The sequence below is a fragment of the Bufo bufo genome, chromosome 5, assembly GCF_905171765.1.
Source record: "Bufo bufo chromosome 5, aBufBuf1.1, whole genome shotgun sequence".
NCBI classification, from domain to species: Eukaryota; Metazoa; Chordata; class Amphibia; order Anura; family Bufonidae; genus Bufo; species Bufo bufo.
In genome coordinates this window covers 48,489,373-48,514,037 of record NC_053393.1, presented here as the reverse complement: position 1 = coordinate 48,514,037, position 24,665 = coordinate 48,489,373, and the positions used below count along the sequence as shown (strand labels likewise).

General features: G+C 42.2%; 1 protein-coding gene across 11 annotated transcripts in view; it reads right to left on the bottom strand.

Annotated features, from left to right (window-relative positions):
• RIMS2 (regulating synaptic membrane exocytosis 2) overlaps nt 1-24,665 on the bottom strand; it is a 638,194-nt gene that overhangs the window by 196,258 nt on the left and 417,271 nt on the right. For 8 of the 11 annotated variants that reach the window (XM_040432551.1, XM_040432553.1, XM_040432561.1 and 5 more), the window contains 4 exons: nt 20,603-20,774; nt 14,655-14,808; nt 7,808-7,876; nt 3,749-3,902 (listed from right to left, as the gene is read on the bottom strand). In XM_040432551.1, coding sequence (XP_040288485.1) covers nt 3,749-3,902; nt 7,808-7,876; nt 14,655-14,808; nt 20,603-20,774 — 549 coding nt within the window. Of the gene's footprint in view, nt 1-3,748; nt 3,903-7,807; nt 7,877-9,727; nt 9,755-14,654; nt 14,809-20,602; nt 20,775-24,665 lie in introns of all 11 variants that reach the window. The other 3 variants (XM_040432565.1, XM_040432552.1, XM_040432558.1) reach the window with 1 other exon arrangement.

The following is a 24,665-nucleotide window of genomic DNA, read 5'->3' as shown; positions in this document are numbered from 1 at the left end:
TACAACCTGGAGACAGCCTCTCAACAATATCATGTAATGGTTGCACGTCACTCCGATGGCAGGTTGACAGGTAGGATTCACTCAAAAGGTGATGGCCACATCACATGGATGAAAATTTATTGGAAGCAGTCCACAAATATCAGACTGTATCGAAGGGGCGGACTGGCCATAGACCCTACAGGGAAACTTCCTGGTGGGCTGATGTCCAAGCCCTTCTCTCGGCTGCCAGCCAGGTACATAAACTGATGCTCCTAGCAATAATTAATGCTGGAAACGTTGTGTACTAATTTACCCGACCGGCGGCTGCAGGTGTCCTAAGATGGCTTTCTGCCCCACGACAAAGGGGAGGCTTCTAGGGAGGTATTTGGTGCTGCATCATGGTATTGGATTCTGCTGGTGCATTGTGCTGCATTGTGGTATTTGGTTTTGTGGGTGGGGTGGTATTATGTGCTGCACTGTGGTATTGCTGACCTCTACTTGAGTTGCCCTCGCCTCTTGCCAACTTGTACACTCCTATGACATGGGACCACTTTTAGTTTTTTTCCAGGGACACTTTAAGTTCCCAGTCAGCCCTTGCTGTAATGTTTTGGTCTGATCCCACACCTTCCTCAGACCATCCAACTTTAACAGTAGACAAGGATAAAAATAAATTGTGGTAGAAGCCAGGGCCGGGACGACGGGTAGGGCGCCCCCTCGCTACTCATGATGGGGGCGCAATAATAGCCACATATGCGGCCAGTCAGCCTCATAGGCATTATATACTGGCACTAAGGGGCGGGCAGCTTTATATACTGGCAATAAGGGGGGGGGGGCATTAAATACTGGCACTGTGGGGGAGCATTATATACTGGCAATAAGGGGGAGCATTATATACTGGGACTAGGTGAAGGAGCATTATGTATTGGCACTAGGGTAGAGCATTATATACTAGCACTGCAGGGGGGGGATGGAGGAGCATTATATACTGGTACTACGGGGGACATTATACTGTATATATATATATACTGGCACTATAGGGGATGGAGGAGCATTATATACCAATGGGGGACAATTGGGGGGTACTATCACTGTATACATTTGGGGGCTGTTTGCAGAATCTGTAACAGTCCCCATCTACCATGTGCTGTATAGTAACACTGGTGTCTTTTTATGTGGCAGAGGGGCCTCTGACTGCCTCTTTTACTTGTGTTTAGATCTCTTTATTAGGAAGTAATGTCATGTTGTATCACTGGCGAAGGATAGACTTTAAAGACTTGTCTCATCACAGATAACTTTTTTAATATTAAAGAAGTTGCAGTGATCAGCTGATCCTGCCACTAAGAACCCTAGAAAGGGATCCCTAAGGGAAGTTGCTGTTGGCTTTTTTGCTCTACAGCGGTTGCTATAGGGGAAATGTAGTATTACATGCGGCAATTCAAATGTACCTTCCATTCATGCAATATATGGATGGACTGAATCCGCCCAAACAACAGACTCTCTATCTCAAAGTGGGGAGTCCAGAGACGGAGACTGCTGATTCCAAGGTCTACCCTATTGTGATTCCCCAACAAACTGAACATTTTTGTGATGGCCCCAGCAAAGAAGGAACTCATGATCGGCTCATCTATAGGGGCCTCCTAATCAATATCCAAATTGCATAACTCCTTTACACTGCCCCAATATCCTGCATTATACCAAGGACATACAGAGACCACTTAATTTTGCAGCACACCACGTTCCTGCTCCATTCCCAGAACAAGTCAGGGACCTGACATGGTATAATAGGCTATAATAGGCATTTATTGAGACACACTGTAGCCATTCAATGAAATGAGATGAGAAAATGAATATTAGACATGTATGTGTATGATCTTATGACTTGTGCCTAGAAATGTTTCTGTCAGTAGATTCAGATCCATCACCTTCTCAGCCTTCTACACAAACCCTTGAAAGGGGCCAAAAACATGAAAATGTGCATAAAATTAACATTAAAGAGAAAATGAAGAAAAAATATTGTGTGGCTGCATCCTGTCCTTAGCAACTAGGGTCCATAGTAAGCAGGACATACAGTTTACTATAGACATTACTTAACACTATAGTACTACATAAACACATATTACATACCACATGTATCATAAATACTCAGCAGACTGTGCCAAGGTCTCTATAATTCTAGCCTTTCAAGCTAATTAGAATTTTTATTTTCCTTCCAAACCCCCTTACGATCAGATCAGAGACTTACGAATTCAGTTCCACCATTGCAGTATTAATTCCCACAAAGCAAAGGATATTGTGCAGTATCTCTTGATCTGGCAGAAGTATGATGCGGAAGAATAATGGTTTTACAAGAAACTGGCCAGGTTTTGATGGCTTGCATGGCGTGGAATTGTCAAGCCCAAGGCCAGTTTCCAACTTTCTTGTACAATATGATTTGTGTAGAGAGAGAGAGAGAAGTACTGGAAACTAACATGTGTGTAGCAAGAGATATCTGTAGATCCACGTTTGTGGACATCTACTAAAAATGAGGTCTACGTGTTACAGAATGGGAAGGACAAGTTCATTCACCACTTGGCAAGGTGGCATCAAATTGTATTCCAAAAAACATTAAAAACTGACATAAAGAGGATCTCACAGAATGTAAACTGTCGCCATTCCTTTAGAGCCTCTTCTTCGATGGTTCCGTCACTGTTTTCCTTTTTCTTCTAGGTCCTTCCCCCAACCGATGCCGTTCGTTTCAGCACCCGATACTAGTGAATTGTCAGGTGGGTGATCTCCATCACTTAGTGACAACGAGTTGACGTTCTATTGACACCTAACAATTCACAAGTATTTGGAACAAAGATAATGGCACTGATTGCAGTGAAGTGGCGATTGTAAAGGCCTACTGCCATTACGAGGATGTGAAAGGTCCTCTTTAATATGAAGTAGCAACCACACAACTTTCAACTAGGAATAAGAATTCAGTTAGCATCTGAAACGCGTAAGCATTCTTTTCTGTTTACTACTTCCTATCAAGAGGATTTTTTATGTTTTAGGATTAAATTTTGGATGCAAGTGCTGGGTAAACCTTGTACTCCAGTCAAAGTGAACTCCATGCACTGTATAATAAGAGGCACTTCATGTGGGTGAGCTGGTATCTTCTTTCTGAACAGTTGTGGAATGTGACCTGGTAATTTTGAGTTTTCAGAAGCCATACTTTGTTTTGTTGACAAACTAATTTTTTTCCTGATACAATGTGCCATTACTATCGGTAACCAATGATGTGCTCATTCTTACTTATCTACCTTTAAAGAGTCCAATGTATGCTTGTTGCCTATTGGTTGGGTTAAGATGGAGAACATATATTCTTACCAGTTGGAGACGCCATTTTGCAGATATTAGAAAGTTTTACAAAAGTTAAACAAAAGTACATAGGTAATGAACCATAATAACAAAGCAGTATAACCACAAAGTGAAATGTCACCTGCAACAATGACCACTGATAACAGTAAAGAGGAAATTGAAGAAAACCTATCATACACAATTCTGAGCACATTGAGATTCTTCACTGAATAAGCCATGTGATTAACCGACCTTCTGTAATGTTAAAAAAAATGGATGCGTGCGCATGTGTTAAAAGTTATATGCTGCTAAAAGAAAAAGTAAAATAAGAATTTCTCCAAAAGATTCTGTATTCAAAAACTGAGGCAGGAAACAGTTCAACCAAAAAATTTGAAATTCAAAGTAACAATGAAAGAGCAAAGATTTTGGTTAAAGCAACAGGCAGTACCTTTGAGGAGGCGGAACACTAGGAGACCAGGATCTAGTCCGACCTATACTATCTACATGGAGGGATCCTGAGCGGGAACAGTGATTTGATGACATGACCTGTTCTGGTACGGATAATGTTGAACTCTGCATATCACGACCATTGTGCCGAAAATCTGTGAAAAGAAGAAAAAGTGCAGTATAATCAGTTTGGACATTTGCAAAAGTAGATACCTGGAATATATCATAATATACTTTAAAGGGAACCTGTCAACTGTTTTATGCTTCCTTAATCTAAGATCATCTAAGACTCTGTTATTATAAAGAACTATATTTTACTCAAAGAAACAGACTAAAAGAAAAAACAATTATACAAAAGCTTTCATTTTTCAAGAGCACCATGAGGAATGAAAGCTGAGCTGTGATTGCTCTCTATGGACAACATAGATTGTTGTTCTTTTAAAGAGTTACATAAATCTTCCCTTCTCTATCATTATAAAATTTTTCAGGCATGGGAAGAAGTATCCATTGGGTTCCTCCCCTCCAGCTTTTTCTTCCCTGGCTAGAGGAATATAGACAGTCAAATGTCAATCATGACGAGCCAAGTGGGGAGAAGCCAGAGAGGAATGCAGTTTCTCCCCACCTGGTCATCTCTGAACGGCCACAGTGAATTCAGTTAAAAAAAATAAAGGCTTGTTCACATCACCGTTTTGCTTTCCGTTCTTCTGATCCATCAGAAGAAGAGAGAGAGAAAAAAAACAGGATCCTGTAAAAAAAAACTGATCCTGTTGTATCAGTTGTCATCCGCTTTAGCCATTTCCGTCTGAGATCCATTTTTTGGACGGAAACAAAAGTACTGCATGCAGGACTTTTTTTCCCCATCTAAGGGTACTTTCACACTAGCGTTATTCTTTTCCGGCATAGAGTTCCGTCCTAGGGGCTCAATACCGGAAAAGAACAGATCAGTTTTATCCCCATGCATTCTGAATAAAGAGAAATCCGTTCAGGATGCATCAGGATGTCTTCAGCTCAGTCTTTTTGACTTTTCAGGACGGAGATAATACCGCAGCATGCTGCGGTTTTATCTCCGTCCAAAATTCCAGAACACTTTCTGGAATGCCGAATCCGGCATTTTTTACCATTGACATGCATTAATGCCGGATCCGGCCATGAGTGTTCTGGCAAAATGGACCTGGCATTGCGGTCTGCGCATGCTTAGACCGCAAAAAAATTGAAAAAAATAAATGCTGGATCCGTTTTTCTGGATGACACCGGAGAGACGGATCCGGCATTTCAATGCATTTGATTTGTCATACGGATCAGGATCCTGATCCGTCTGACAAATGCTATCAGTTTGCATGCGTTTTGACGGATCCGGCAGGCAGTTCCGGCGACGGAACTGACTGCCGGAGTCCTCTGCCGCAAGTGTGAAAGTACCCTAAAAAATAAATCTCAGAAATAGCTCAAACGGATGACACTGATGCAACAGGATCAGTTTTTTTAATGGTTCCTGATTTTTTTTTTCTCTATCTTCTTCTGACGGATCAGAAGAACGGAAATCTAAACGGTGATGTGAACTCACACTAACAATGACATACAAGGCCGTCCACAACCTGTCCCTTGCATACAACTCGGACGTAATCTGCGGATACATCCCCACACGTTATCTCCGATCCTCACAAGACCTAATTTTTGGCTCTCCTCTTGTCTGCTCCTCATTCAATCATCTCCAGGATTTCTCCCATCCTTCCTTTATACTATGGAACTACTACTAGATGTCGGTGTGACTGTCTCTGCCTCAGTCTGGTTTCTGAGACCACATGAAGAGGTGAGCTTTAGAGATCTGTTCACATTGAGTGGTGCTGCATGGTGCAGTGATAGTGTGCCTGTAGGCTGGTGGGGTCAAGTGCTGTGGAAGCTTAGCCTGACAGCAGAGGTGTTGTTGGGCTGTTGGGTCTCGCCACCTGCAGGTGCAGTGCTATGGGGCACAGCACTAAATTAGAGTAGGGACCCACTCAAAAGCGACCACCTTGATGTAGTAAGTGGGCCTGTGTAGTTTGATAAAAACTTGCAACCTAAAATAACCCTGCCGTCATTACACTACCACCTGAGCAGCTTCTACCCTCACCTACTGTCTCCTCCCTTCCCTTGTAGATTGTAGGACCTCATGGGCAGGTTCTTCTTTTCTTCTTTGTACCAATCTGTCATTTATTTGGTACAATTGACTTGTTTCAAGTATTATCCTATGTAAGTTAAACTCTTTTATATGTATGGAGCCCTGAATGGCTTTGCATGGTGAGATGTAGACTACATATTAAAGGGACATTTTCTACATTTGTATTTACTGAAGAACCTTCTCTTGTACAGTTGTGGCCAAAAGTTTTGAGAATTACATAAATATTGGAAATTGGAAAAGTTGCTGCTTAAGTTTTTATAATGGCAATTTCCATATACTCCAGAATGTTATGAAGAGTGATCAGATGAATTGCATAGTCCTTCTTTGCCATGAAAATTTACTTAATCCCAAAAAAAACTTTCCACTGCATTTCATTGCTGTCATTAAAGGACCTGCTGAGATCATTTCAGTAATCGTCTTGTTAACTCAAGTGAGAATGTTGACGAGCACAAGGCGGGAGATCATTATGTCAGGCTGATTGGGTTAAACTGGCAGACTTGACATGTAAAAAGGAGGGTGATGCTTGAAATCATTGTTCTTCCATTGTTAACCATGGTGACCTGCAAAGAAACGCGTGCAGCCATCATTGCGTTGCATAAAAATGGCTTCACAGGCAAGGATATTGTGGCTACTAAGATTGCACCTCAATCAACAATTTATAGGATCATCAAGAACTTTAAGGAAAGAGGTTCAATTCTTGTTAAGAAGGCTTCAGGGCATCCAAGAAAGTCCAGCAAGCGCCAGGATCGTCTCCTAAAGAGGATTCAGCTGCGGGATCGGAGTGCCACCAGTGCAGAGCTTGCTCAGGAATGGCAGCAGGCAGGTGTGAGCGCATCTGCACGCACAGTGAGGCGAAGACTTTTGGAAGATGGCCTGGTGTCAAGAAGGGGAGCAAAGAAGCCACTTCTCTTTAAAAAAAAACATCAGGGACAGATTGATCTTCTGCAGAAAGTTTGGTGAATGGACTGCTGAGGACTGGGGCAAAGTCATATTCTCCGATGAAGCCTCTTTCCGATTGTTTGGGGCATCTGGAAAAAGGCTTGTCCGGAGAAGAAAAGATGAGCGCTACCATCAGTCCTGTGTCATGCCAACAGTAAAGCATCCTGAGACCATTCATGTGTGGGGTTGCTTCTCATCCAAGGGAGTGGGCTCACTCACAATTTTGCCCAAAAACACAGCCATGAATAAAGAATGGTACCAAAACACCCTCCAACAGCAACTTCTTCCAACAATCCAACAACAGTTTGGTGAAGAACAATGCATTTTCCAGCACGATGGAGCACCGTGCCGTAAGGCAAAAGTGATAACTAAGTGGCTTGAGGCCCAAAACGTTGACATTTTGGGTCCATGGCCTGGAAACTCCCCAGATCTTAATCCCATTGAGAACTTGTGGTCAATCCTCAAGAGGCGGGTGGACAAACAAAAACCCACTAATTCTGACAAACTCCAAGAAGTGATTATGAAAGAAGGGGTTGCTTTCAGTCAGGAATTGGCCCAGAAGTTGATTGAGAGCATGCCCAGTCGAGTTGCAGAGGTCCTGAAAAAGAAGGGCCAACACTGCAAATACTGACTCTTTGCATAAATGTCATGTAATTGTCGATAAAAGCCTTTGAAACGTATGAAGTGCATGTAATTATATTTCACTACATCACAGAAACAACTGAAACAAAGATCTAAAAGCAGTTTAGCAGCAAACTTTGTGAAAAATAATATTTGTGTCATTCTCAAAACTTTTGGCCACGACTGTACAGCTCCTTGTGCCTAAGGCAAAGGTCTCCTCTACCTAATCTCATAAATGTCCTCGTACATATCAAATCTGAAAGGATCAAGCTCCAGCTAAACACCTACTGTAGGTCATTTAATGCACGTTAAGAAAAGAAGATTACAAAGTTTTAATATTCTTACCTGATACAACCCCGACTCCATCATCGCAGTCATAGTCAGACACTTCACTGTCACTTATCCTTTTGGATCCTGCAAAGAAGGTTCAGTGAACAGAGGTTCTTCAAAACTAATTTGCACTTCTCCCTGGTAATCCAAGGTTTCTCATTAAAAAAAAAAACAATTCAAGACTAATAACTACAGCTGGAGGAGATACTAAGGAAAGGGAGTAGGCATGAAGAAGATTAGTAGGGTTGCAGTCAAAACCTATTATTAGAGGGAACACAATGAGCAGAAACACCCTGATTAAAAGCAACTGTGTTACATGTGATCTATACTAAGAGCTTACATTGTATATTAAGAATACATGCGGTTTTTTGGCGTGCTCCTGTAGTACAACTCCATACAAACTCTGACTTGTGATACCACAATCATCAATGTTTATGGAGCTCTACTGAAAGAAAATTGCAGCATGTTCCATTAGCATTGCTTTGAGTGGAGAATACCTTTATAGTACAGCGTCATATGGTGGCTCCAGGGGAATGACCTGTAGGTGCCTCTGTTCACGCAGTAGGCCATCATTTAGAACATAGTCCTTTGTAACATGGTGCCATGATGGAGCAACAAATGGGGGAAATTTATCATCTCCCTTGCGCCTGAAAAGTGGCATTAAAAAGTTGCAAACTATGGGTTTGCAACTTTTTAACTGCAACTTTTTGACTTTTTACGTTGCCCTTTCCACTAAGGCGGGAATGGAGTGTGGCCAGCCTCTCCGACAAATTTATTTTCATTTATGCCAGTTGTCTGGTGTAAATAAAACCAAAAATCTACCGCAGGTCTGAGCTGTCGAAGTTTTCTGTTTAGGTGCACAAACTTTCAAGGGACTTGCCTATTTTAAGACAAGGCTTGCGCCTCGTCATAAACTAGGTGCTTTCTCCAGGGGTGCAAGGGATAAGGCCAACGCAGAAAGCACCAGTTTTGATAACTCTCTCCCAAAGTGCCTTTGCACCCCGGTCTAAACATTTTAAAAAACTGGGCAGAGTGGACATTGTTGGGCGGGGCATAGCTGGCCCCGTAAATTTATTATAATCTACTCTATGGAACTTGAGTAGATCATACCTGAAATCTACATCAGCCCCTTTGCTGGCGTAGACTTCAGTTCTGGAGCACAGACCTGCACAGATGCTCTAAAAATTATCAGAGGAGGTCGCCAAAACGATGGCACATCTGACTCCAGCGAGGGATAGACATAAATTATCTATATAATATCCCAAATTCTGTATGCTTGACAAAAAAACAAACAAAAAAAAAACTTTTTCTTAGTGACAGAAAAGGGGGCAGGAAAAGGAAGGAGGGGGGAAGCCGTCAGATATTGCCATTAGCATCCTTTCACACATTTAGGGTTTACAAGATATCCACTTTGTATTTTGCATTACCTGCCCTCTAAATGAACACTTCATAGCTCCACACCTGTCCATGGGTGAGTCTGGTATCATAGCTTAGCTCCAATGAAGTAAATAGGGTTGAGCTGTAACCGCATACAATCGGTGGACATGTGTGGTGCTGTCTTTGGAAGAAAGCAGCCATCTTTTTCCTGTCCTGGACATCCCCTTTAAGCCCAGCACAAGGCCTGAGGGGGTGGAGCATGACACAGAGATTCTCTCTTTAGTGTTCTTCAATCCTTGTAACTGGCCCTGCACCAGGCATAAAGCATGGATCGATCTTACTCGGAGTGTTCCTTTAAAATGTGATCATTGGTCCCCTATATATACTGTAGTTAGGCGGTATATAGGCATCAAGCAAGCAAGGTGGACTACAGGGAGGACTCTGGCAATAACATATAACATATGGACACCATATGATATAACGGAGTAACCGGCTCTGGTTATACCATACCGTGCATATGACGACATGCATAATGATTCTGTCGCATGCTGGAGTTACCTGAATTATATGAATATGGGCCTCTATCTGGAAAACAAATATTAATATGAACTGATGTCAAGGGAAGACCAATATGAAATCAAATATGTAGCAGGGAGATAACATAAGGGGGGGGGAAAAATCACATTTTGTAACGATGTGAAGATTTACTGTGTAATTACATTTTTAGAATATGAAGTAATATCATAAATCATTGCTGAAAATTTATATTTTATTTTAATTTTTTTTTAATTAGTATCAAATGTATAGCAAATATCTCCGCTACATACCATAGCATTCCTGAAAATGGTAAAAATAATAATAATAATAATAATAATTTCACTCTCTACAGCATGCAGTCCCATGTAAGGGAGAAGTACACGGCAGCTTTGTTGTATATTTACTAAAAACTGCACAATGGAAGTCTGTGGATGGGGAAACTCAAACATAAGCAATGCCGTTTCCGGTCATGTGGCTCCACCTGCTGTAATCGTGGCGAGGGTCGTGGTTGACGACAGTTCTGGCAAGTTCAGTCAATGGCGGGGGTCTAAGGGTACGTAAACACGAGGGTGGTTGGGTCAATGAAATAGACGTGATCCCTGGTCACTATAGTAAATGCACTGTCAGTATGTTATACACTGATTGACGGCCCAAAAATATACAGTATGGGCCAAAAACATCAAGTAAAGTGCCAGTATTTACAGAAAGCAGTTGTACTATAGGGACCAAAGATGTACAGCGCCCAAGAGTAGTGGTGTAGCTATAGGGCCTGCAAAAGGTAGAAGTGGCACTTGGGGCCCCGGTGTCTGAAGTGACATAGACATCTTGGTATTATAAGCATGGGGGCCCAGGAGATTTAAGTTACCCCTCTACCCAAGAGCACCCAATGCTGAGCACGTACCCTTGACCACAGAAAATGATGAGTACAAGTTTTGTTGGATGGTACATGCAAAAGTGATCCCATGTAATAATGAGATTTTTACATGATCATGAATGAAGAACTGAATCCAATTTATAGTCAGTTAAAGGGGTTGTCCCACGAAAAATATTCTACATTTTCCAAACCAGCACCTGGATCTGAATACTTTTGTAATTTCATGTAATTAAAAATGTATTCTAGCTAATATATAGCGCCACCTGCTGTTTGCTCTGTTTATAATTTCTCTGTCCTGCTCACTGAGATGGCCGCACATGCTCAGTTCCATCCTTCAACTGCAACTAGCTACAGCAGAAAGGACACATCCCCTGAGAAAAGACATGCCCCCTAAACTACCAGCTGGAAATAAATCTAGCAGAGCAATTTAGGCAATAAATGTGGAGATCTCTGGATCCATGTGAGGTACAGGGCCAGTTCTAGCTTTGTTAGAGATCGTCATGTACTATATATTTTTCATTCTTTACATTAATCATGGGATAACCCCTTTCACAGAAATGTAATAAATTTTAGGTAGCTTTTATATGTTATTATTGTGCTTTCTCCTGTTTTATATGGATGGCCCATGTGGTGGAGAAATAACACTCCCCAGGATTTGAAGGGAAGTTAAAGGGGTTTTCTGACACTGAAAGAAGTTTACAGGGCGGCAGGAGAGCGAGGCTCAACGATCATGAGATGTTCATGTACGTGTCACCACGCATGCACGGATACAGGACATCTTCACTTCTGGTCTGGCAGGGACAGGAGCCACAGCGCCGAAACCAGGACGCTTTGAAAAAGGGAGTCCTTTTTTATATTGCTGTTACACGCTGTCCAGCCGCTGTGTAAAATGTTTTTGTCATTGTCACACGACTCTTAAAGGGAACCTGTCACTTTAAACTTGGTGACTGATCTGCAGCAGGCTATAGAGCAGGAGGAGCTGATCTGATCTAAATATTAGACAGGATTAGTAAAACTTGTCCAGGGTGTAGCTCTCCCCAAGTGGATTTGGATTTCTGTACTAGAAAAGCATTAAGTAGCACAGGATTTTTGCCTTATTTAAAGAGGTTGTCCAGGATTAGAAAAACATTGCTGTATTCTTCCAAAAACAGCACCACCCCTATCGCTGGCTTGTGCCTGGTATTGCAGGTCAGATCTATTGGAGTCAATGGGGCAGAGCGGTAATACCGCTCACAACCTGTGGACGGGGGTGGTGCTGCTTTGGGAAGAAAGAAACCATGTTTTTCTAATCCTGGCCAACCCCTTTATTAAATAAAATGAAAAAAAAAATGAAAAAAATATATTAGTAAGGGAGTCTTGGCCACACAAATAAGTGGAGCTACACTTTTAAGGAGTCGTCTGCCCTGCTTACTACAAGCCACGTGGACCACAAATAAGGAGAACAAGAGAAAAAAATACATGAAGTATAAAAGCTAAATAAAATATTCTACATAACATACACCTTTAAGATAGCTTTCAAAATATGTTGTATCTGTCTATAAAGTGGAGGAGACACTGTACGGACCCATTCACACGGGAAGATTGTGATGTGACACAGTGACCAAGATGAAAACCCAACTAAATTCCCAGTATGACCAGGGCCCTAAAGGTGGAATTGTTCAATGTACTCGTGTTAAGAGATGCATGCATGAAAGTGTGACACAGACACGGTGCCCTACGTCACACGGTCCTGTGAGAGGTGAAATGCTGTGAAAGAGGTGAATCATAATTTCCAGAAGTGATTCAGCCATTTTCACAGGATGGTGACATTTGCAGGCAGGGAGTGATGTATTACAATTTGCTTTTCAGATAATCACCATCTGTTCTTATAATCAAAGAGCACATTTTACAAATGACTGCATTTGAGTTCTAGAAAAAAAGTAATATTTTGGGTAAAATTCATAACCCGAGTTTTGTCCAGACTTATCTTGCTTCCCTGAGATATTACTTGCTATGGTGGCTTCATTTCAAAGATCTTCCACCAGGTCAGTCCTGGTTACAGACTGTGCCGGTGCTTTCTTGTTTTGGTTAGAACTAGCCCACGCCCTAACCACCTAAGACTTCCCGTGACTTGGCGACTTAGTGTTCTTTGGCCCCAATAATTCCCCACAACCTTGTTTGTGGGACTTGACTAGAGAGGATCCCGGCAAAGGTTCTCATCAAAATTTAAGGGGATGCAGCCAACCAGTTGTAGACCTTCTTTCTGCAAGGTTCACATAGTAGCTACATGGTCTGCTCCTATGTACCCTTGGGTTCAGAACTTGACACGCTATTCCAAAGCTGGCCATTCACATTCGATTAACGTCTGACAAACCCACCCATTTTAGCAGGACCATCTAGCCATCTAATGTGTATTATAGGGGTGTCCTGAAATCTGTCTTTGGAGAAAAGAAAGAATAGGCTCTAGGATTTCAGCATACCCAACGATTTTGTTCTCCATGCAGATAAGCAGGGGTCTATGCCCCTATTACATTGCCTCTGTAATGTTCGTGTAGGGCGAGCGCCAATGGACGAGAACACATCCATCGGCACTAGTCTGCAGCGGCCTGAATACACAGGCTAATACAAACCGGATGCAGGAGGAATGATCACTACTGCGGTCATTCCTAACTCATTCAGTTCTGCTGATTATCGGCAGCACTTCCCTAATTACAGAGGGAGATGTGCTGCCGATAATCGGGCGCATACTAATGAAAGATGCCCATCATCGACTGATTGGCTGTTTGATTTTATTGCCTAGTTATCGTGACGAGCCTGCCTATGAACACTCATTCCCGATAATTGGCCCAAAATTGTGCGGTGCGATAGGGTCTTTACTCCCCTCTTCCCTCTGTCAGAACAGTTTCATGCTCAGCCGAGCAAGAATGTATATGGGGTTCAGGAGAAAAAGCTGTCAGATGACCGACCATTCGACCAATGTGCATGGCAAGTCTAAGGCCTGTAGAAATGGATCTACAAAATGCAATACTTTACACGTACAGGGGAGTTCCTGCAGTCCAGGCAAAAGGAATTTTCTATTGCATGATGCACCAGTCAATTCAAGTGTCAGATGTCTCTCTGCTATTGTAACACATGAAAGAATAAAGCCTGGGTACACCTTAAAATTTGATCTGCATTTAAAGGGCATCTGTCAGCAGTTTTGTACCTATGACACTGGCTGACCTGTTAGATGTGCACTTGGCAGCTGAAGACATCTGTGTTGGTCCCATGTTCATATGTGTCCTCATTGCTGAGAAAAATGATGTTTTATTATATGCAAATGAGCCTCTAGAAGCAACCGGCTCAGTTTTCTCTGCAATGGCAACGCCCCCGTTGCACCTAGAGGCTCATTTGCATATATTAAAACATATTTTTTATCAGCAATGCGGGCACATATGAACATGGGACCAACACAGATGTCATCAGCTGCCAAGCGCACATGTAACAGGTCAGCCGGTGTCCTAGGTACAAAACTGCTGACAGATGCCCTTCAACACAATTTTACTATGAGGTAACTAAGATATGAGGGTTTAGCCGACGGGTGTCTTGTACCGACTCCACCAAACACGTGTCCATATCTCCGGACCTCCATGTCCCACCTGAACTAAGTGATAGATGGTAATATACATATAATAGCTATCATCCAACTCCACAATAAATATCCACGTTTGCAAACTTATTTCCAAGGGGAGAGGGGAATAAGCTGCTTCCAGACAACGCTACAGATCAGGGATATTAAAATACAATATGCCTGATCCTTCTTTCCCTTGACATCTGCTGGTTGGGACCTCTAAGCATTAGCTTGTCAACTAATCGGTAGGGTTCAGACTACATTTATCTAACGTGCATGGCCGGCTTAAGACTTTTTAATGTTCAATCAGCAAATTTAAATAGATGTTTTAATGCCCTATACATTTCCTAACGATAGTTCATTATTTTAACTCCGAATTAGTAAAAAGGGTAATTAGCATATGAAAGAGAAGCTGGAGATTGAAATCAATGTTCAGGATGGGTCTCTAGGTAGCACACACGCACTGATTACTGCTGAAGACCTACTTTGCAATCTTCTAGTTGGGCTCTCCCCGTGCATCTGCCTCCGTTGCATAAATGGGGACGGGTGGGGTAGTGGCAATGAGGACACATCATGCGTCTGAAGCTTGTACCAATGTGGCTCATCATCTAAAAGTGCAGTTTCTAATTCAATTAGAATCTGTGGGAATGAAAAATAAGTAGTCAGTATGCAACAGAGAGGACAGAAACACAGCAAGAGAAACGCAAGGAAATTAGTAAAATCTTAAAACAGGATTCACCAGTGAAGATCAATCTATGGAACACATCCACCAAAGATCAGAATATCACCAATAAAAAGACCTTCAGTGGCCTTCTTCTTCTACCCTGGAGCTATACATTTTGTTCAGACCTTTATTACTTATATCTCTTTTCCTCTGTGTCTACACACGAGTGTCTCTGATTTGGTTGATATCTGTAGTCAAGTTAAAGAGCTTCTGTCAGCATGATCAACCCTATTAAACCAGGCATATTGCCTAGTAAGGTTGATCATGCTGTGAAAAACTATATAGTTCTTTCCTCGCAGGGTCAATAAGTGGCGACAAACAGCTTCTTTCACTCTTTTCAGAGCTCATCAGGCTTAGGCAGGATGCTGAATCTCCTTAAGGAGACCAGTCCTGTATGGAAACTTATTGGCAATGCTTCATGGGAAACAAATATGCAAAGAGGTATCTCTCAAGGAAGAGAGCCATCTCATCTCATAAGCGGCTCCCTATGAGTCAAAATCCAACTTTCCAACAAGCTTTGGGATTTGACAAGGGAATACAGCCAGACCAGATATCCGTCCATAGACAACTGTTTCATGGGTGCTTGCCCCTCATCAGGAGGAAGGAAGCCGGCAGGCTGGGTGCAATGCCTTGAATACAGCTTAGGCAGGGTGCTAAATCTGCTTAAAGAGACCAGTCCTGTATGGACACTTACTGAAAGTACTCCATGGTAAGGAGACGTATTGGCAAAGCTCCATCGGAAACTACGTTAATATGCAAAGAGGTATCTCCAAAGGAAGAGAACAATCTTGCCAGCTCCTCCAAACTGACGAGGGGCAAGCACCCCCAAAACAGCTGTCTATGGATGGATATCTGGCTTGGCTATATTCCCTTGTCTAATCCCAAGGCTTCCAAGACTTCCAAGAGATGATTCTTTTCCTTGGGAGATACCCCTTTGCTTAGAGAGCTCATCAGAGAAGGATAGGCTCAAATACATCAATCCAGTCCTGCTCCCACAGTAAATCCTACTCTGTTGTATACATGAGTTTTGATAACCTACACCTCAGTCATTCCTTCACGGTGTATGTTATAGGACTTGTCACAAAAACAGGAATGCCCTGTGTCAGGTACATCATTATATGTCTGCTTAGAGGGATTTCATCACTTTGCTGTCAGTCGCGGAGATGAATTTGACTTCATGTCTACCTTTGTCTGTTGAATGTCAGTAAACTGTCTAATATGATGAAAATCTGGAATGCAAATGTACTTGTCTTTTTTGGATAGACTGACAAGTGAAAACTGTGCAACACAGGAAAAGGCACTTGATAATGAGTGTCAGGGGATAAAACAATAGGACTGTCAATCATACAGTAGCCCAAGGTCTTCTCCGTGGGGCAAAAAATGAAAGGTGACATTCTGTAGGCCATTCTCCAAGTTTCTTATGTAGGGATGTACCTTGTCACAATTCCAGACATAGACTATCATGAATAAATCTTAACCTTAAATATTCATTAATACAGTACAGAATACAAGACTGGGGTAATTTCACACAATTCAAGTCTTCTGGTCTGTTGAAGTAGCCATTAGGATAGAACTAGATGTTGACTTGTGTCTGAACTAGGGGCTGAAGAGTCATAATGCATGTGTCTGATGGGACCATCCACACAGAAGAATTGAGTGGTACTAAAGTTGGCTCATAGCATGTGCCACCATGAGATGCAAAGAGATTACAATTTAGTGCAATTTCTGGGTGATGCAACCATAATCAATGGAGGTCACACGCATCCGGCACAGATACACATTGGCCTCATTTATCTAATTCCATGTACTATGAGGAACTTCTACGAAAGGTTAGGGCTACCTCAGAAGTAGTTACACAACCCAACGGCATGAAGGTTGCATGGATGTTGTGCAATATTTGTTATGCCACTAAGGTCTCTTTACATGACCCTGTGAGGGGCCATAACGAGGAACAATTGATGACAAAACATGTCAATTAGGGCTCATTTATACAGCCATTACACAAGCCAATCAAAACTATAAGTGGGTTAAATGATCATTACTATGTGTGGGCAGCACCACCCTGTTTATACCAGACAGCATTTTCAGTGCCGTCAAACAAGTGTTTGCTCATTGGTTGACTGATCGGTGATGGGTTTACACATGCTAATGATCAGCCAGATGAATGTTCTTACTAACTAACTCATGATGAACAGCCCATGTAACACCCTTAGGGCTCATGCACATGACCGTATGCCCTCCAAGACGTCCCGGAGCGGCATACATCATGCGCACGGGAGTACACAGAATCATAGGTTATATGATATTATGAGTGCAGAACAATAACCCCGCGAGCGGCCCGATGCGCACAGCGTCATAGTAACCTATGATTCTGTGTACTCCCGTGCGCACGATGTATGCCGCTCCGGGACGTATGGCCCGCTCACGGACCGTATGTCTCGGAGGGCATACGGTCGCGTGCATGAGCCCTTAAAAGTAATTCATGTGGAAATGTTTTTTTTTATTATTTTTTTTATTTGGACTCTCCTGACCTGTTTTAATTATGTAAACCAGGGATGCCCAACCTGCAGCCCTCCAGCTGTTGCAAAACTACAACTCCCAGTGTGTCTGGACAGCCTTCAGAAATTAGGGCATGCTGAGAGTTGTAGTTTTGCAACAGTTTTGCATCCCTGATGTAAACCTATCTATTGTCTGCCACATACAATGCTGTCTTGACACCTTTTTCTGGGAGGTAATTATCACCTACTGACTCCAATTAGGATAATGGGATCAACACCTTTGACCCCATGCTGGGTATAATGACCTCTGACCCCATGCTGGGTATAATTACCAGATGTTGATTCAGTTACATATTTATTCCCAGAGAATTCTTGTACAGTCACTCAGAATTGAGAAAGCTCATTGGAAGAAATCTACAGTAAGTCCAGTTGCCTTGATTTATTCTTTACAGATATACCATGACCTGGATAAATGAGAACCTTCACATACACAATCCCTCTGGTTTATTTCCATCCTGTATATAGCACTTATTGTTGCGGTATCCAACCAAACCCATGATGCATTTCTTCTTTCTCTGCCACAGCTCCACCCACAGCCCCTAACACCCAGCTAGTTTATAGCTCCTCCCACCCAGCTAGTTACATCGACACTCCCCTATCACTGCCCCGCCCATGGACATACCATCACAGGAAATAGGAAAGAGCTGCTTGGACATGGTCATGTGACCACAGACCAGGACGGGAGATGGGAACAATAAAGATAAAAGAAATAGACTACAGAATTACTGTTACCTTCATAAATGATTATTTTAAAGGAAGCCGATGCAAACCATAAAACCCCTTTAAAACTTTTAAATTCTATACAGCTCTTATCTGTGTCTAAATATTAGGAATTTTTCCAGAATTCACTGCCTGATATTGTATAATATATAGTATAATCTAAAGATCTGTGTTTTTGCCTCACTGGTTATGCTTCCATTTGCTGCCACAAAGACAGATGCCATAGGTACAGAGCTATCCTCCCCTAGAAGGAATGCTTCTAGAGAAGAAAAACTCCATATATATGGCTTGCAATGGATCATGCCACCATCTTTTTTTTTTATGTCGAATTCATAAGGTAGTAGTATTGTGTAATAAGCAGGTGCTGCGCCACTGATTATTGGAGTTGATGAGGGGGGGGGGGTTTATAACATCTTGGCATTAGCGTGACGTTCCAAAAACTCATCCATTAACACTAAAAATACTTCCTGCCCCAACGGCTACAATTGTGGGTTTAGTTCAATGTTCCGTACACTGAACACTCATTACCAGGTGATGAAATTTAGGTTATTGGTGACATAGCTAGGAAATAAAATAACCTGTTATTAAATCGAGTTAGGAGCCCCTAAAAATATCCCAAATAGCTAATAACACAGCCTGATGAGCGCAGAGGATCAGCACAGTCACCACAGGCACATGTTGCAACTTTGGGAATTCAGCCATAAATGAAGTGAATCACAGATTGTGCTGGTTATATACCACACAGTAGGCTCTTACGTATGGTTGACTACAATTTCCTACACATCCTTTCTTCCAGTCTGTTCTTACTTGCCCATTGTCTCTGTCCACTTCCATTTCCACCATCTTTGACACCAAAATGTGTTGAGAAATGGAAGTCAGAACGGATCCCATCGATTTTAATGACATCCTGTTTCCTTCGAGAATGTCTTTAAATTATTCATGGCTTGTCATGGTGACAGATGATGTTGATGATGGACAGGATAATGTTGCACATAATGTTTTCCTGTCCATTGTAAATGACGTCCGTCACCCCATCCATCATCCCATCCAATTTTTTTTTTTTTTAACATCAAACTCAACTGGACAACCGAGGCAGTGGATCGAAGTATCAGACGTCACAGATGACATCCATTTTTTCCATTCATCATCCCATTGATTTCACTGTAAAAACTGGATGATGGATGGGACATCTGACGTTGTTCTGTTTACCTCAGTGGGGAATGTGTGCTCAGATCACTCAACTCTATAGGGCTGTATAGGTTGCAGAGAATGAAAGAACAGATAGACTACTCTCAGCTGAGCTTATATGTGGGGAAACTATACAGATCAGCTGAAAAATCCAAAATCGGTGTCAATTTTTTTTTTACAATAATCCATGTCTGTAACTCTGCCCATTACCATTAGTATCTATATACGCCCAATCCCGCCCAGTTCCCTTTGTGCCTCCATATACTAGTTATGCCCCCTCAGTGCCCCCACACAATAGATAAGCCCCCTGATTGCCCCCACACAATAGTTATGCCATCAGACAGTAGTATTGTCCCCTTAGTGCCCCCACACAGTAGATATGTCTCCTTAGTGCCCCCACACAGTTACTATGCCATCACACAGTAGCTATGCCATCACACAGTAGATATGTCCCCTTAGTGCCCCCACACAGTAGATAACTCCCCTGATTGCCCCCACACAGTAGTTATGCCATCACACAGTAGATGCCTCCTCAGTGCCCCACACAGTAGATATGTCCCCTTAGGGCCCCCACACAATTATTATGCCCCCACACAGTAGTTATGCCATCACACAGTAAATATGTTCCCTTAGTGCCCCCACACAATTATTTTGCCCCCACACAGTAGTTATGTCCCCTTAGTGAACCCCACACAGTAGATAACTCACCTGATTGCCATCACACAGTAGGTGCCTCCTCAGTGCCTCACACAGTAGATATGTCCCTTTACAGCTGGTAATAATAATAAAATAAAAAAATAACACTCATCTCACCCCATTCCCCCAGCCATTGGAGCTCATACTGCTCCCCCCAGCAGCAGGCAGGATGAAGTGACGTCATCACGCCTGTTGCACTAAGCACAATGATCATCATCCCCCAGCGATCATCCCCCAGCCTTGCAGCCGCAATGAGGTCACCACATTGTGCCTGCTGGGCAGAGCACCGGATGGGTGAATGGTGGAGCAGGGAGAAGATGGTTACCTGCTTCACTATTGCATTCAACTGTCTCTGCGCCTTCAGGACACAGACACAATTGAAACCGGGACACAACTCAGCCGTCCCATCACCACGTCGCTGAAATCTGTGACTGCCCGCTGGATCCAATACAGTTGGGAGTTATGTCATTCAAAATCTATTGGCACTTTAGAAATATCTTACATTTCTTTCTATAAGAATTTTTTTTTTATTGGTTTGTCAGAATACCTCTCCTAAGAATTCACTTTCTTCCTCTCGAACTCTGGCTTGATCCCAAAGTGTGATCTCCAACATTCGTTCTCTAAACTCTCTTCGAGGAACTGGAGAGTACATGAACGTTTGGTTCCATTTGGGTTCTAATGTTTTCTTCACAGTCTTTGTTCTCCTTTTGTTCTTATCACTATAATAAAAATACAAAGATGTCAAAAATGTATCATGATACTGTACTGTACTGTAATCAGAGGATTATTATAACTCGGTTAAGTCTTCAGCTCCTTGCAGCCCTGGTAGTTTTCTAGAGTATATGCTACATTAGTTTTCCTGCCAACCATCTGAACTCCTACATAGGTGACCACTATTTCTGAGTAGTTTTTGACCAATTTATTTTCTTTTTATTAATATATAGATAATAAGAACATGAGTAACAATACGACAGTACAGTGTTTCTTACACATTGTACAGCTTGAATCACCCAGCAACAGAGGTTTACAGTCTTGTCTGGTACATAATGAAAAACATATGTATCACTACAATACTACATTCACATTAGTACAGTAATAGTGACCTCTGTAATGAATCGAGATGGAAAAGCAACATATGCAGATAATTCAGTAATCAGAAGTTATCAATACTGAAAAGTGAGTTGGTTAACATCAGGGATAAAAAAGGGGGGGGGGGGGGCGAGGGAAAGAGAGAGGGGGGAAGTAAAGGCTACAAAGATGTGTCTCTTTACCATTAGACTCCTATCTAAACAGTCCATAGGGGAGAATGTGAGAAGATAAGCTGTAGGCTAATATTAAATGGAAGGACAAATAACTAACTATCTCACTCTCTATCGGACACCTCATCAACTCTCAGATAGGGAAGCATCTAAATTTAGCCCTAGGGTACCAAATCTTCTTAAAGAAGGTGTGAGTCTTAGGCTCCTTTTACACGGATGAGCTTTCCGCGCGGGTGCAATGCGTGAGGTGAACGCATTGCACCCGCACTGAATCCTGACCCATTCATTTCAATGGGGCTGTGCACATAAGCGATGTTTTTCACGCATCACTTGTGGTGAGCGCGGTGACATCAGCGCAGGTCCTGCTGAATGAAGATAGAAGGACCTTTTGCAGGTCCTTCAAGAAGAACAAAGAAGAAGATCCCGGCTGCACGATCAAGTGGATGAGGTGAGTAATGTTTTTATTATTTTTGAACCCTCAAGTGACATTTCACTTTGCATTCTGTATTAAAGAATGGTATTATTTTCCATTATAACCATGTTATGATAGAAAATAATAAAATCTACAGAACACCAAACCCAAACCCGAACTTCAGTGAAGAAGTCCGGGTTCGGGTCTGGGTACCACATTGAGTTTTTTTTTTTATAAAGAATAGCATTCTTTAAAAAACTAAACATCGGAACGCAATCTCAGACAAAACTGACTGCAATTGTGTGCCTACTCGCGTGGTTTTCCCGCAATGCACCCTGAATGCATCCAGCCCTCAACCTTAGTCTCCCAACTTGCCAGCTCCTCCAGATGGAACAGAGAGTCAACTTTTTCCAACCACTGTCTGAGCGTTAGGGGAGAGTCTGACTTCCAATAAGTGGGGACTAGTATTCTGGCAGCTGCAAGGAGGTGTTTTATTAGTTTCAGTGTATGTTTAGGAAGTTTCTCTGGGAATAAATGTAACAGGCAAATCTCTGGAAGTAATGAAAGATTCGTACCTGCAACTAGATTAATATGGGATAGGACTGATGACCAATACGTTTTTGACAAATTTCTTGCTTTCGGTCACTTTGACTCAAAGGTGGATAATAGAGATGAGAGAATTGATTTGTTAGAATCAGAATTTGTTCAGAATTTTTTTTATTTATTCTGATTTGGCAGAATCAGAATTTGTTCAGATTAATTTGGGTTAATTCTGAAGCAGAACACAGCACAGGGATTGACCATTTTCGGCCCCACAGGATAACATGGGGGAAGCATTTATGTAGCGTCCAGGCAACACTCCTCTGAAAATTGTCCCTTTACTGTGTTCCTCAATGTAAATAATGTTTTTTTGCTTATTTTCTGAAGCTAAATACATTCATTCATTTCAATGGGGATGTAGGCAACACAGAAATCCACCCTTAGCTTTCTTCTCCTTTAGGAAGGAAAGCTAACTTGCATATTTGTTTCCCAGAAACTCAGTGGAGCGTTGCTCGGCTTATAGGACTCCTCATGTGTACTAGCTACCTAGGTGCTCTCCATAAAAAGAAAGCATATCTCCCCAGGATCCCAACCAAGGCCTCTCACCTAACTAATCTAGGGGCCATCTAAGTTATGCTTCAAAGCCTGTTTAAAAGGCTAAGCATTGCCTTACTGGATTGATACCTATACCCATCTGGTGGCTAACAAATGCTTAGTTTTCTGTTCCTATTGGAATGAAAGCTCATTTGCATACCAAGAGGAGCCTTGTCTGGCCTATAACATCGCATTTCTTTGCAGGTTCGGACGAATAGGAATTAAATTAATTTTGAGAAATTCACTCCTTAGTGGTGAAGATTAAATACAAAATCTTACAACTTTAGGGCTACAACCTGCAATGCATTGAGAGAAATGAGTAGGACCAAAACATATTATGAGCTTTGTGCACTGGTGCGTACTAAGAGAGGAACTTGGGTGTGATATTTTGTGGTAAGCAGACAAAGGCTTTAATATCTACCATTTTTATTCGGCTTTCTAAACCAACACTGGTGACAGAAGAGGTCCAAGCTACTCTTTGGTACGTAAAAAGACACCAGTTTTATAAATGGCACGTGGTAGGTAGGGGGCCATATTACAAATTTTGGATTGGGACTCAGGAGCTTCCTGTCATACCTTTGATATACCTAATGAATTAGATATTCCATATCTACTGTGCTCAATGAGGGCCAGACCCTAAGACTCCTTTAAAGATGTTGATTCCCCTATTGCCCATGATTTGCCAGTTGTTTCTGTATCTTCTACTTGATTAAATGGAGAGCAACCGAGCATGCTTGGGAAACGGGGACCAGGAACCCCTATTCTTTGGGTAGGACGCAGCTGCCAGACCCATACCAATCATACTTATGGTATAGTTAGTTGATGCTTTATGGGAAAACCCCTTTAAGACCAGGGTGCTTAATTAAAAAATAACAGAACCTTTGCTTTTGATGCAGCCACAGAACACACAGTAGTTAACAATGTTTTTTTATGTTTTCTTAGTTGACCCCTTGATTGCACTAATAATGCCAGCAACGCCAGGATTTCATTAAAAGTATTGACATATTTTACTTATTAGAAGATAGGAATCTCTGAACTTGGCAGATGCTATATGAGAATCCTCTAATGAGAGGAGAGTAAATTTATATTGGTTATCTCCAATTAAAATACCTTAATGACCTTCAGTAGGAGATATGAAACCTAATTAAAAGTTAGCTGGTATTTGAGAATATCCCCTTCATTAATAGCACGCTAATGAAATTCTATCAGAAAGTGGCAAAACCAATAAACACTTGGTTTTGGGTGCTGAGGACTTCTACATGGGAACTATTCACAGCAGGGGCGTATCTAATGGCTCATGGGCCCTTCTGCAAGAGTTCAGCTTGGGCCCCCCTTCCCTCAGTGCTTTGTGGGCAGGGAAGCCCATAGCCTTCGTGCTGCCTGAGCAAAAATTGAAACGGCTCCACCCCATGCCAAATTCTTGACCTAACCCCTTCCCTCCAGCCAGAGGTGTAACTTGACCAGCATGCACTTTCTATAATGCCAGTGTCTTATGCGGCACAAGGGTCTTTGGGCCCCCTCAGGCTCCTGGGCCCGGTAGCGACTGCTACCTCTGCAACCCCTACAGCTACAACCTTGATTCACAGACATTGAGAACATTTGAGATACTGTAGGCCACTGCAACCAATAAAAAAAATTAAAAAATAACTGACTTCTATTGCCTGCCGCACCCTTCTTCTGGTGAAAATATTATCATACTGCTTAGAAAACGAGTTTATGGGTCGGAGGTACCCAGGAGTAAAGCTTATCAAGAGTTGAGGCTTACTTCTTACTCCTGGGTACCGATGAGCAGATGGGCACCCATA